General features: G+C 37.1%; 1 protein-coding gene and 1 long non-coding RNA gene across 2 annotated transcripts; one reads left to right on the plus strand and one right to left on the minus strand.

Moving 5' to 3' along the window:
• The first annotated feature begins 513 nt into the window (after positions 1-513).
• Positions 514-2603, plus strand: LOC113293645. The gene is made up of 3 exons (XR_003332422.1): positions 514-650; positions 1929-2097; positions 2249-2603. It is a non-coding gene; the product is annotated as an uncharacterized LOC113293645 (long non-coding RNA).
• A 2584-nt stretch (positions 2604-5187) lies between these two features.
• On the minus strand, positions 5188-14556 carry LOC113296380 (nucleosome assembly protein 1;2-like). Its single transcript, XM_026544689.1, has 14 exons — positions 14505-14556; positions 14083-14147; positions 13763-13861; positions 13546-13641; positions 12462-12613; positions 10775-10847; positions 10598-10702; positions 9912-10004; positions 6183-6240; positions 6032-6096; positions 5763-5947; positions 5508-5676; positions 5370-5413; positions 5188-5263 (listed from the first exon to the last, which is right to left on the minus strand). The coding sequence occupies exons 1-14, from the start codon at positions 14554-14556 to the stop codon at positions 5188-5190; spliced, it is 1332 nt and encodes a 443-aa protein (XP_026400474.1).
• Between the last annotated feature and the right edge of the window lie 255 nt (positions 14557-14811).

Here is a 14811-nt window from a genome sequence, read left to right on the forward strand (position 1 = left end):
ACGTAATCCAGGTAGAACTTAGTTCTTTGACAAATATACTGGCATTTGGTGTGGTAGTGCTAACCAACCTAGTGTAAAGCATGTGGGACATATGTGGTTATTTGTCACAAAGTGTAGTGAGAATAATGAGGTCTTAAAGTGTAAAGAATCACCTTGTGGAGCGAGGTTTCTCACAAACCCCTGGATCGCTTACTCTTTTGAACATCATAATGTTCAGTTAATTAGTTTGTTTAGTAATTTCAAAAGAACTTGAAACATAGTAGATGTGGTTATATCTCTGGAAATTTAGACTGAAGGTGTAGCGACGCGAATATTTTCGTTGGGCTTTGAGCCCTACTCCAACCCATATGAATGTTTGTTTAGCAAAGTAGTCATCGCTTAGCATTATTAGTGAGCATGAATAATAGATGTAAGGATTAAGGAAGACACTAGAAATTTTAGCATGTGTGACACGTAAAGGGCACGAGCAGCTAAGGGTATCTTAGTCCATGTCACTTCAAAATCAGAGACAAACATTCTCCTTGTTATTTCCGACATTCTCGTCTCCAAACACCACAACTGTTTCTCTCCGACCATCACATACAAAAGGAATTTTGGTTTTGGATTCAACCTATCTTCACAACCACTATTGAGATTTGATTACTGCACAGGTAGGGGGTTTTCTCTCAGTTCTTCAATTGATGTCTCTTTCCTTTTAAATTTTGGGTTCTGATGGTGTTAATCGAAATTTATATTTCTCTTTGATATTTCTTGTTTGTCACCAATCAAGTAATGGGTAATTGCAGTTTCATCTGATTTCATGTGTAGTTAAATTTTCGTTAAATTTTTACGAAAAATCCCTTACTTATTTTGTCGTAGTTGCCGAGAGTGGACCTGAATTTCTCTTTTCATATCTATAGTAATTTTTTTTATATCATTTGGTTTGAAATTCCGATTGTTTACAGTATGAGTTAGTTCTTTGGATCTCTAAAAACATCCCACTTTGGGGTTTATGATTACTTATTTTGAATGTCCTGCACATGCATCAACTTGGTTGAAAAGCTTGCATTCCATTGTTGTTCATTATTTGCATACTGTATTACATCAAAGGTTTGTAAATGATTTTATGCAGCTATCTAAATTTTCCTCTAAGAAATTCGAACCGAGTTTTCGAAATAGCCGAACACCCGTTTGTCAAAATGGCCCATTGAACTGCCTATTTGAAAACTCCAACTGTTAACTAAAAATTTAATTTCTTTTTCATGGATATTGTGTTTGCATCTTCTTTTCCAACCTTGTAAATTGATTTGCTCAACATTACCATCTTGAGTTTTCACAATCCACGTTTGCACCACTTAATTTAATAAATGCACTACCTTGAAACCCATTGCTTTACTGATTTGATCACGGTCTAAGTAGCACATATGTCTTGACTGCACTAGCATATTTGTTCTCTTTTGAAGACTTTATTATAAGAAAATCATAGCTCTTCTTTTACTGTACTTTTTGGTGTGTTTCCAATGCTGACTTTACTTCTTTTTCATTGAATTATTAAGGGGGTCCAGACTTCCTTGTGTTATAGCTTTACTTTTGTGCTAGCTATCTTGAGTTTTTGACACATGTTATCAAAATGATAATGGTCCCTTGTTTTTACTTATGCCAATTTCAGTGTGTCCAATATAGTATCATTGCAACGTAGCTCTCTCTCGGCAATTAGGACTAACTTTATTGGTTGAATTTTCAAATGTGAGTATATTGGAAAGGTTTTTCCATGTTTCTGCCAGGCTAAGAATACATGAATTTCCGTTTTTGGAACTGACTTCTTAGTAAGTTTGAAGCTACAACGCTTAAACTTGTATTGGTTAATCATTTGTTTTCGGAGTTATCTTATTGATTTGAAATGTATGTGTGAGTTTACATTTAATCGTTTGAACACGATGGGAAGCTAGGCCACTCTACTCTAGGAACGTCGGGCCTAAGTGGCACCCCACCAACTCGGTGGCTACCCGGAAGATCGTTGCGGCAAAGATGGCTGGTAACCAGAACTACCCTGACGGTGGCTACGGCCATGTGAATAGTAGAGTGAATTTTAATTGCAGCTCTGAATATTCTTATGGTGTATGTTTTGCTTAAGATTTACATTTCTGTATTTTTATTTAGTTATTGCTCTTGCCTTTTTACCCATTTTTAGCTCTGACATTACATTTTTGTTGTTATACCCTCTATTGGGCATCTGCTCACCCCTTTTGTTTTGTTTTTTCCCCCCCAGAGTACGAGGAGAAGATGCAGCAGTAAGCCGGGCAGAGCTTACGGAAGCATTAGCGCTATGAAAGTTAGTATTCTATTACGTTTTGATGTGTATATCACGGGGTACCTGGGTGTTTAGTTTGGTTGCCTTAATCCCACGTCATTTTTGTACATTTCGCTGCTATCATCGGGATCTTTTAAATGATCTTTGTATAGTTTGTAACTGAAACTTGCCGGTTTGGTATATAATGGGTACGATCTTGGGTGTTCCAATAGTGCTTTGAATTCCTTTTGTTGTCAAATATCGATGTACTGCAGGCATACTCATATACTCATTTATGTATATTGTTTGAATTTTAAAAACCTGTGTGGTAACAGAACGCTTCTTATCACTTCTTCCAATTATTTTCTTCTTAACCGTCTTATATACTTCTTTGTTTGCACCTTAACACCCACTCACAAGCAGTATCATGAACTATTGAAAAATCTCATTTTGGAAATGTGTCTTACCGTGAGTAAAGGGTCCATGGGATCTCACGTGAATTGTCACATTTTATTTGTTTTTGTTTATTTCGATCTTTTAATTGGAAGTGAAGAAGTGTTAATTTACTCCTTATTAATATGATTGCTTCTTATTATTTTGCTTCTAATTTGTTTAATTCTATGGTGTCCAGTATTCAAAGTGATCTCTGAAAAATTACTTATTTCTCATTCTTAACATTGGCCTTGCATCAGTGGTTGGTTGTGAATGGAGTGTACATTTCTATTGTCTTTTTTATTTGTATTTCGAGTGACGGAACTGGGGTTTAGCCCTTCCGAACGGGTTGCCCTTCCGAACGGGTTGAAATCCAACCCTTTAGAGGGAAAATTTCTGGTTCGTTACACAAAGATATTTGCAAAAGTGCATGATGGCCTTTTGCTTCCCAAGTCGAATGATTCTAAACCACGGAGTGTGTTTGCAGGTACACTGGAACACTCACTTATTGTTATAAAAATAATCAGGCGGATGTGGTATACCCGTCTAAGTGACTATTTGATTGGGAAGGGATAAACAAGTAAGGTTTCATGCCATGCGTATTAAATAAGTTCCTGATTCAGAATTATAACTATTTATGTCGACGGTATGGACATGATAGGTACTCTTAATGGAATAAGGGATCTTACAAGCTATTTAAAATCTGAAGTTGAGATGAAAATCCTGAGAAATCTCGATCTTATCTATGTTCTAAACTAGAAGACCGAGCTTGTGGTATATTATTCTACCAGTTTGCATATGTCCATTGTCAGGTAATTTAACAAGGACGTGCATGCTGCTAGCACTCCCATGATTAGTCGGGTTTCAAATGTACATAAATGACCAATTCGTCTGAAGGAAGATGACGAAGTTGGGTCGGGAGATGAACTTTCCTTATCTAAGTATAATAGACGCATTATTGTACTTAGCATAATGTACTCGACCAAATGTTACATCCTCAATGAACTTGTTAGCTAGATATAGCTTAGCGCCAACGCAACGTCATTGGAATGGTATAATGAACGTAATCATGTACATAAAAGTAACCATTGGCATAAATTTGTTTTATCACCGCAAAGACATAAAGAGGAATGCTAAAGGAACTGCAATCCAAAGGTTGTTGATTATGAAGGAACAATAATATCTTCTCCAACGAAAGTAATCAGGGGGAGATATGATAGACTATTTTCTAAGTCATTATCGATATTCAGTTTTGAAAAGTACATGATTAAAGGAACCGTCTGGTACAACTCTGAATATAATCAGGGGGAGATGTCGACATCATGGGGAGGATCCAAGGATATGATGTCGACATATTTTACTTCGAAATTGAAGCTGTGTTGTACTCTTTTTCCCTTCGATCGAGAATAGTTTTTCCCAAATGGTTTTGTTACTCGACAAGGTTTTTAGCGAGACAACACTAAAACATCAAGTATGTTGAACGTTGAAGATGTAAAGATCGCGTTGATATTAGTGAAAATATATGAATTACAAAATGAAACGCGATAGTCTGTTAAGCAACATAACTTCCAGAACCAACAACATGGTCATATAAGCTTTCAAGTCACCAAGGTAAAGTGTGATAAACTCCTTTTGACTGCATTAGACTAATGAAAATTTTCTGACATCAGGGGGAGCATCTAATGGTGTATTGTACTCTTTTCCCTTCGTCAAGGTTTTATCCCGCTGGGTTTTCCTTGTGAAGGTTTTAATGAGGCAACATAATCGAGTCCAACTATGTTCTAAGTTTGCTTAATATTGTACTCTTTTTCTTTAGTTCAGGTTTTGTCTCTCTGGGTTTTCCTGACGAAGTTTTAACGAGGCAATTAACTTAGACTAGTCGGTCCTTGAAGATCGTATTGCATGTGATGAACTACATGTAAAATACGAGATAACATGTGAAGTAATACATGTGGAGAGTTGTACCAAGGTTTTATCCCACTGGGTTTTTACTGGTCAAAGTTTTAATAAGGCGATTGATTTCGGCACAAGTCATCAAGGAGAGGACGACATTCGAAGAACTACATTCAAAGCACTATATGTAAAGCACTATGTATAAAATTTTGTTATTGAACCGCACAAGCGGGAGTGTTACAGGGCCAACGGTCCATGGATGTGCAGTCCATCTAGTTTCTCCTTTTGTGTGTGTATAATGTAACCTAGCTATGAGTTACAACTAATCTCTCTAATATGATGGTTCTTGTTCTTGCCTTTGTATCTCCTTCATTCACTTCTGATTCTCCTCAATCAATTCCAAATTTAATACTTCAATTTGCTATAAAAAATATTAGATTTGCGCTAAACTTTTCTACTAATTAGTTAGCTGGTCCGAGTTTGGACTGGAAAAATATAATCACCCTAACCTGGGCAGTTTCTCTCGCTTCTCCAATGAATCGTTCTGAAATACTGGAACGCAACATCTTGTCTTCTCCTATTCTTCCCTTGATCTAAGATTCAACCTGGGCAGCTTCGCCGGTGAACCACGACGCAGCATGTGGAATGATCTTGTCACGGATGGTGCAACTTCAAAAAGAGAAGAACAAATTTCAAACATATTCAGCAAATGCAACAAGATGGATAGGCCTTCAACAAAATATGCAACTATACATTTTAAAGGAAAACAAATTACCCGACATCATAGTCTTGATTCATTTTATTCTGAAGTTCTTCACCCTGTTTATAAATACAAATTTAGAACAAATGAAATGTTTTTTGGCAGAAAATCAGCTACAAATTTCTCAATTTCCTAACTGAACTAGTAACTTACTTGCTTTTCGTCAATATCGTTATAATCCTCAGGCAGTAGGGGAGATTTAAAGAAATTGAAGAAACTCTTAAGGAATTTGACATCCACCGTCCAGCCATCTCGACACTTCCGCTTCTTACCCACCTCTTTGTATGTCACATTCTTCCCAAGTTTCCATTCAATTGCAGTCCTACATAGGCACAATCTTGAAGTGAGTAAGAAAGAATAAGCAATGACCGAGGTAACAGTTTTAAATGGGTGTTGTCAGAAGCTTACCCTTCGATATTTTCCAAAATTAATTCATCATCGTCAATCATGTGATAAGTTTTCGTCAGGACTGAATTTTTGAAATAGGGATTGTCATCAAAATAAAAATCGAGCTTGAACCCCTTGGGTGTAAGAATCCTGGACCACTTTACATCTTTCAGATGCTCGAGGGGACCTTCATCAGGTTTCATGATCTACATTCCAGACAGGGAAAATTAAACCAGCAGTTCTGGCATTTCAGTCCAACAACAGTATGAGTGGCTAAGCACAACACTTACCTCCTTTGCAAGTAATTCATTTGTCTTCATAGCAATGAGCCAAAACTTGGGAACACCCTTCTCTACTGCAAGTATGTACACTAGTTACCGTTAATTCAAGCACTGCTCTGAAATTTTATAACTCAAAACAACGATTAAGTGTGTATTGTACCTTCTGCGTCTTTATCTGCTTCTTTGTCAGCCTCAACTCCGTTCACAATATCAAACCTCTGCAACACCACTTTCAGAGTTCTTTAACAAATAGCGACCATAAATACTTTATGGAGGCAAGAGTCTAATAAGAATCCAACTGTGAGTTACCCTATCGTAAAGTGGTACGTATTTCTCCTGGAACTTGGCTTCCAGCTTTGCTCTCTCAAAAAAATTGGCTTTTATCTTATTATGTTCAGTCTGCATCCAAGGAACCAAAATGTCAAAAAACATTGCAGAAATAACTACAACAAAACTAGCTAGTATTCGTAAATCCTAGAGAACAATCACCACAGACCTGAATCTCTCTCAATATATCAACACGCTTCCTAACATCTGGTGTAAGCCTTACAAGTGCATATAAACGACCTTTAGACCAAGTCTTACACTGCTCCTGCACACAAAATCCATAATAAAAAATAACTAAAAATCACCAGTAGAACAACAAAATTTGAAAATAAAATAAAAGAAAAAAAGTAACTAACCTTTAAAGAACGAGTAAGACGAGCTACAAAAATCATCAACATGAACAAAATAGTTAACTTAACTGAAAGCAAAAAATTCAAGAATAAAAAAAGAAGAAGAAAAAGATTAGGGTTTAGAACAAAACCTGGAAGAAAACTGGGAAGATCTTCCGTTTCCACATTGATGATCTGATCTTCGTCATCCGAATTATCCTCATTAGAACCAAAGGGAGCAGATAAGAGACGTCTTTTTGCAGATTTATCAACCTGGGCATCTTTGTCTGCAGAATTATCAACCTGGGCATTTTTGTCTACAGAATTATCAACCTGGGCCTCATCCGTATCGTTTTCTTCATAACACTCATCCTGGTCATCACCCGTATCACTGTCTTCAAAATATTCAACCTGGGCAGCTTCTCCAGTGAACCACGACACGGCATGTGGGATGATCTTGTCACGGATGGTGGAACTTTAGTAAAGAAGAATCACAAAATGCAAACATATTCACCAAGCGCAAAAAGACGGATAAGTCTGCAAACAAATTTGCAACTATAATATAAAGGAAATCAAATTACCGGATATCATAGTCTTGATACATTTTATTCTGAAGTTCTTTAGCCTGTTCTTTAACAATATACATTTTATTCTGAAGTCTACGAGTGGATATGTTTTCACTCTATCAGGAAGGTTTGTTTTTGGAAGAATTCCAAACATACGTATATTGCTCTATTCATTATGGAATCTGAGAGTATTGCGACGGATAAAGCACGAGAGGGGGATGAGTGCCTAAGATGCTTTTTAGAAGACATTCCTCTCTGGAATAGGCCTGTGCCAGCTATATCTATATATACTGTGTTAGCCAAGCTATAATAGCTAAAGCTAAAAATAACTAATCTCACTTGGCGTTATTTCCATTGATTGGATAAAGTCCAAGGAGAATATCGCGCAACCTTTGACGAAAGGTTCATCCAAAGAGATTGTTAGAAACACATCGAAGGGGATGGGGCTTAAGCTAGCTCATAAATTAAACTTGCCATGAAGGATACTCAGCCTTGCTGACTGGAGATCCCAAGATCAAGGTTTCGAATGAGACAACTAATTTGTGGTGGGTAAAGGTAAACACTATCAGAGAATTTCATTCTTTGTCCCTTCCCTATGGCGTAGACGTGATAGTGTGACTGCATGTGAAGGATGACTTTTAAGAAGTCTTAATGAGTTCTATAGTTTCAATTTAAGATTGAAGTGGGGTGTAGCAGTAACACTCTTTATGGAAACTCACCTATCTGAATGAGGAAGTGGGCCGCTTTATATGAGAATATGAGCTTTGATTCTCTAGAGCATTCTGAGAAACAGGATATGTCCAGGGCCAAATTGGACAAAACGGCACGAGCTTGGCAGCACCCTTGGAGATATCATCCGTGGTTGTTATCGCGATTTACATCAAATGCTAGCAGTTCAAGATATAGTTCACTGTCTCTAGCAAGTAATTCCGGTAATATCTCACTAAACAAAGGTTCAAGACCTCATGGACACCTCTGCCTAAAATAGTATTTCCTGCGCTTTTTATGTGATTTTCGTTTTGATGGTTTTGGTATTACTGGAACTTAGGACCTAAGGGTCACTAAGGGTTCACTAGTTCATGCTTTTTCACTTTGGTGAAAGGAACCTTTAGTCTCACTTGTGAGGAGCTAAAGATGAAAGCTCTCTATACTATATGATTTTTGCGATCCATAGTATGACCCTGGGGTCAACACACTGTTGTGTTTGGGAGATGGCGTTGGAATGGCTAGTATGACTTTAGCATGCACGATATGTCTGTCTGTTTACTCAGTTCGGTTCGTGAGATTGGGTTGTTGATTTACCAAGATCTATCTGTGTTTTTGTGTTTTATTGAGTTTTCATTCATGTGGGGATCGTTGGAAAACGATTAATAAAAATTGATTTTTAATGGTTTTAATAAAATAATATTTTATTGTTTTCTTTTGTGAATGAAAAACTTATTAGTCCCACATTGTGGAGTTTCCACTTCTTAAATTGTTTTATTCCATTATATAAAGAAATTCACTACTTTTGTAAAATTTATGGGAAAGGGGTTGCGCTATATTTTAGAGGGACCCCTAAGGGAAAATATTTTATAGCGTTTTTTAAGAGTTCGCGATTTTCCTTAACGGTTTTTTCGGAGTTGCCAAGCTCAAGTTGAGCATCTACTACATATGCTAGTAATAGGTGTAGTAGGGTGTTTTATCCTGCAGATATCAGTCCTGTGAGGGCTATAGCATCACTCTTGAGTGTAGCCGGGCGCTAATGTCTTAAGGGCAACGTGTTGAACACGTGACACACTCTGTTTTTCCAAAATTTTTCCTTGTTGTTGTTGTGGAGATATGAGAAGCTCGTTCGTTTCGTCAATCGATCACTTCCATTATAAAGGAGTAACTTTTGCTTATTTGATTTTTTCTTTATTTTGATTATTGCACCCAACACTTTCCATTCAATTCCAGTCCAACACAGTCGTAATAGGTTGGAGTGAGAAAGAAATAAATAAACCAATTACTGAGGTAACAGTTGTAAAAGGGTGTTGTCAGAAGCTACCCTATTGCGTTTTCCAAAATTTCTTCGTCGTCAGTGACATGATATGTTTTTGTCAGTGTAGCATTATTGAAATAAGGATTGGCATCAAAACAGAAATCAAGCTTGAACCCCTTTGGTGTACTAATCTTGCACCACTTTATATCTTTCTGATACTTTAGGGGACCTTCATCCCTCTCTGTGATCTGCATTTCAGTAAGAGCAGATTAAACCAACAATTCAGGTATTTTATTCCAACAACGAGTGGCTGATCATTTAACTTGCCTCCTTTGCTAGTACTTCGTTTTTCTTCATAGAATTGAGCCAAAAACTGGGAACACCCTTCTCCACTGCTGGCACAACACAAGTAACTGAAAATTCAAGCATGGCTCTGAAATTTTAAACATAAAACAGAGATTTAGTGTTTACTCTACCTTCTCCATTAACTTCGCACACAACACTCACAATATTGCACCTCTGAAACCATTTCAACAAACACCACTTTCAGCGTTCTTAAACAAATGGCAAAACTGAAATATCTTATATGAAGGCAGAGTTTAAAAAAAATGCAACTGACGGTTGTGCTTTAGAAGCATCTAGTTAAGCTGCTGAAACAGATGTTTCCTTCTGTTGACTAGGTGCTCATATATTAGATGGGATACCTTATTGTAAAGTGGTACATACTTCTCCTGGAACTCGGCTTCAAGTTCAGCTCTCTCCTTTACAAAGTTAGCTTCTATCTTATCATGTTCACTCTGCAATCAAGAAACCAAAATGTCAGATACCCATTGTTCATAGAATTAATATCTGGACATATAACCGATATGTTACTATGGTCCCCTGAAGACGACACGCCTAATATCGACGATACAAGAATTTTCTGATTACTTCAGCCATATCAGAATTTGCTTGATGTTTACATTGGAAGTATTCTAGTCTATACTCTATATTAAAACTTTTTAGTAACATAATATATCACTAGCCATATCAGAATTTCCTTTATGCATATTATGACGTGCTTTCTTAGTTTGTTGTGCTTCATACTGATCTATGCTGCTTTCCATGTTATGCCACAGTGTCGATTTGAAGATTTATCTGGCACAACACAGCACACAAAGCTAACATACTATATGGCATGCTGTGGTCAAAGTTTAGCATGTTGTGATGTGCTTTAGAAACATGCTGCTGGCACAACGCACATTAGACCGATTCATTCTTAACTAAACCTCCACACATCAAAAACCTAAACCACGCAAAATATATTAATAAAATCGAAAAAACCCAACAGGAATAAACACTCATAAACCCTAAAAATCAATGTCAAGTAGAGATAACAACCACCACAGACCTGAATTTCACTCAAAGCCTCAACACGCTTCCTAACGTTTGGGGTATGGCTTTCAAGTGCATCTAAACGATCATCTTTCGCCGAAGATTGACACTTGCGCTTACTCTGCACACAAATATTAACCAAAACTCAGCACTAAAGCAATCAAATTTTGAAGAAAGGATAAAACGAACTAACCTCTGAAGCATGAGTACGAGAATCCACAATAGTGAATCCACAATAGTCGACATTAACAGAACAGTCACCAAAACTGACACCCAATATATTCAAGAAAAAGGGAAGAATCGGAAGGGACTGAATATAAAGAGACGTGGGTTTTACTACAAATTTTCTTTGTGTTAGCAATGTCGCTGTATTTATCCCGGTTTATCCCGGTATTCATAGGTTTGCTTGACTAAAGATTTGGATACAAAAAAAAAAGATTTGGATACAACTATCTCACCGTCCATTATTTATCATCCAACGGAAATCTGTATTGCCTATGCATTATTTTTCTAAACCCGATGCAAGGATGCGTTTGAGGTTACCAAATATATCATGCAAGACAATGGAACTGGAATCATTTGCTAAAACCAACATTAACTCGTATATCTTTTCCAGCGCCAGTTCGTTTGCCAGAGGCTTCCCCCGACGAGGTTTGTTTTTGATATCGAAAGCAAAGTGAATAAAAAGCCGACTGTTCAGACCATTCAGCTGGAGACTTCCAAGTCTTTTTCAGAAACGCTATTCCGTAGGATATCTTCTTTGTGGATGGATGAAACAAACACAACAACTTGACCACCTTCATTTAGTTTTGTACTTGAAGATTTGAATTGAAAGTGAAAATAATCTGATCACCATTGTCCATTGAGATTGCCCATTGAGATGTTTCATTGGAAGCGAAAGCAAACAAATATTTTCCAGGGTGATTATATTAGTTTTCTTTTTCTGAAGCAGTGTGAATATTTACTGTTATTCAGATTTTTAGAAGGAGACTTTTTTCACATAGAGATTTTTAATGCAGTGTGCGCACTGGCACCAAATTCAGGTCCTTGAGAACCCAGATGTTTGCAATATCAGTAGCGAATAGTAATCTCTACTTCCGGTTCTATTATCACTTTTACTTTTGGACAGAGGTAACGAATTAAGTCACATCTGCTTTAAAGAAAATAAGAAACAGGCAAGGCAGTCTCAAGTTATTGGTTTTCTGTTATAACAAACTCAGTTCTAAAAAAATATGATGAAAAACTCAATATTGGACATAAGAACTTGCTGGCGTTTGCCAAAATAAAACTTTCACACTTGATCAAAAAGCTAGGGAAAAACCAAACTTGGGGGGTGCTCTAGTTCTCAGGTCCCGCTCCATGGAGAAAGTTGCAAACGAATTAGGCCTCCATTCTCGTTGCAAAAAGATCGCTTCTTTTTCAACACCAAAGACTTGCGTTTTGAAAGTGAAATGGTCAAGAGAGAAACATGCTGCAAAACAAGGAGTACTAGTGTAGTGATAGGGTGTCCATTCATTTTGGAGAAGCATGTCGAATTTAACTTTATCCACCAAAGGTGTTTTCAAACTTTGCTGGAGTAAAGAGAAACATGTTCCAATGTTGATACTGTCTTTGTTGGTGACTAGGTCCCGAGTCATCCCGCCGCCGATTGTGAGAGAACAACTTTTAAAAAGTGGGGGAAAAATCATCTGCTTAAAAGACGTCTTCAAAGTTTTTCCTTTGTCTTCCCTGTATATATAAACGAAAAATATGTAAGCATTCACGCCTACAAGGCCACATGTAGCCGGAAGATTTATACTTGAGAACCATAAAAGTAGTTTCCGCGCTAAGCAACAAAGGGATATGAAATATAAAGTCAAGAAAGAAAATACTATACATACAAGATAACAGCAGCAGAAAAGTCATTAGGTACATGTATGCCAACTCCGACATTGCACTTAGTTACGGAGGCGAATCCGTTATTCCCAACATGGCCATCAAACCCAAGTTCGCCACCATAGGTGATCTCATCGTCGTCTATTGTTGCTGATAGCTGTGACAGGAGTAAAATGTGTATATTATTATTTTTCACACATGCTACACATTTAATTTCCCCATTTATCGATAAAACCACGACTTGTTAACTTGAGCCATCCTGAACGATCGATCAACATGGTCAATTGGTCATAATTCAATACTTTATATATTTGATGGTTAGATTCACTGTACCTATAGGTGTAGATGCAGGGAATGCCACAACTACATCCAAAGAATGGTCATAATATCATTCACCATCAAATTTAAGTATAAGTGAACGAAATATAGAGTAAACACATGATTTTTTACGTGGTTCGATTTATAATGAGATCAACATCCACGGATTTCACTATGAGTGTTTGTGTTACATGGAGACTCCATTAATTAGTTAAGGATGAAGCTTTTGTTCTCCTAATCTCTTTCTTTAAGTATCAGGGGAGTTAGAAGTGGAAGAACAAGATCTTCATCCTTTCTTATTAATGGAGTCTCGATGTAACGGAAACACTTACAGTGAAATCGGAAAAGCATGGGTCTGCTTTACATTTCATGTGCCTATATTTATATTTTTATGGTGAATGATGTTTAGATATAGGGTTTGTTCTTTAGGCGCAGTTGTTGATTTCCTGCATCTACATTTTTGATAGAAACAGGGATGCTAAAATTCTGATGTTTCACCTAACAACATTAAGCCTTTAATTTTTCAACAGTTAACATTTATATATATATGCACGCGACACGAGCACTAGGTGTGCAGTTCAGTCATAACTACATACGTACTCGAATAAAACCTTCAGGCTTCTACTAAAATTATTATAATCAGATACCTCATAATCCTATGATTTTTTTTTTTTGATCAGTAAAGATTGCTACGACATAATCCTATGATTTGATAAGAAAAACAATGTAATGAAATAAGGTTTTAGCCTTTAGGTCATAATTTCCACTGACCTGGCCGCCATATTTCTTCTCATCAAAGTTGTAGGTTACTGCTGCTTGTGTGGACGGAAGGATTTCATTCATGGTAATTCGTCCTACGCCGATATGCTAAATAGTAAAAAAGTTAATCAAAATTATGACTTTTACCAGATTATCCGAAGAAGAATTACATAGCTAGAAAGAAATCTGAAGTTTGACTTGATTGCTTGAGTTAGGAATTCCTCATCACCTCTGGACCAACGTCCATATCTATTGCATTATGCCCGAAGTCAGCAGAAATATTTCCCAGACAATGCTGGTCGCTTCCTACTCCAGCCAAAGTAATCAACTGCAGTATAACCTTAGTCAATTAGAAAAATACAGGCACAATGCCCCAACCAGGTCGCCAAGGCTCCTAATGGGATTAGAAAAAAAGCTTAAATGCCATGGTGCGATTCCTGCATGTACAAATCGCGCACCTTGGCGCATTATTGACGAGGCGCTAAGGTGTACGGTGCGAATCGTGCAACTTGGCGCTTCACTCCCTTTGGATACATACTACATACGTACCCCTTTTTCATTCCGCGATGTTATACTCAACCTGCTATCGATGCTAATCTCATCAAACAAATAATCTGCAAGAATGGACCAGAGCAGTGAATTGAACGAGTACTGCTATATGAGAAACCATGGGAGGGCACAAGGGTTTAGTTCTTCAATGTAAAAACAACTTAAGCATTCATTAGTGTTACCTCTAGTGTTGGGATACCAACACCGATTAGGAATATTAGTTATTTTAGGAATGAGTTTGTGTTTCCTTATTTATTATTTGTTTAGGATTCAAGCTAGGATTCTCTATATAAATTCATAGTTTGTTTTAGGGTTGATTTATCACAAGAAATATAATCAGTTTTAAGTTTGTTATTACGGTGGTTAATCCCCAATCAAAGGATTTCTATCACTTTTCTATATTTTTAGTCTAGGTTGCTAACATCTGGCATCTAGAGTCGGTTCTTTCTTTCCTATCTTCCGCTGCAATACCATTATCACTGTGTCGCTTCGTTATCAATCGAATAAGCGTCGCCGTTAAAAAAAAAAGTGTGATTGTCGTTTCGTTATCAATCGAAAAACGTCATTCAATCTTTTTTCTCAAAAAAAAAAAAAAAATTCCCTATCCGAGTTTGCAGCCGCAGAGAGCTCACAGCAAGAGGACGACGACACAAAAGGCATTATCGGTTTTGTCTGATTCGGGAGAGTATTTTCTGGTGTTTAAGATTTGCCACGTATACTGTGGTCTTA

The sequence above is a fragment of the Papaver somniferum genome, chromosome 7 (assembly GCF_003573695.1).
Source record: "Papaver somniferum cultivar HN1 chromosome 7, ASM357369v1, whole genome shotgun sequence".
Taxonomy (NCBI): Eukaryota; Viridiplantae; Streptophyta; class Magnoliopsida; order Ranunculales; family Papaveraceae; genus Papaver; species Papaver somniferum.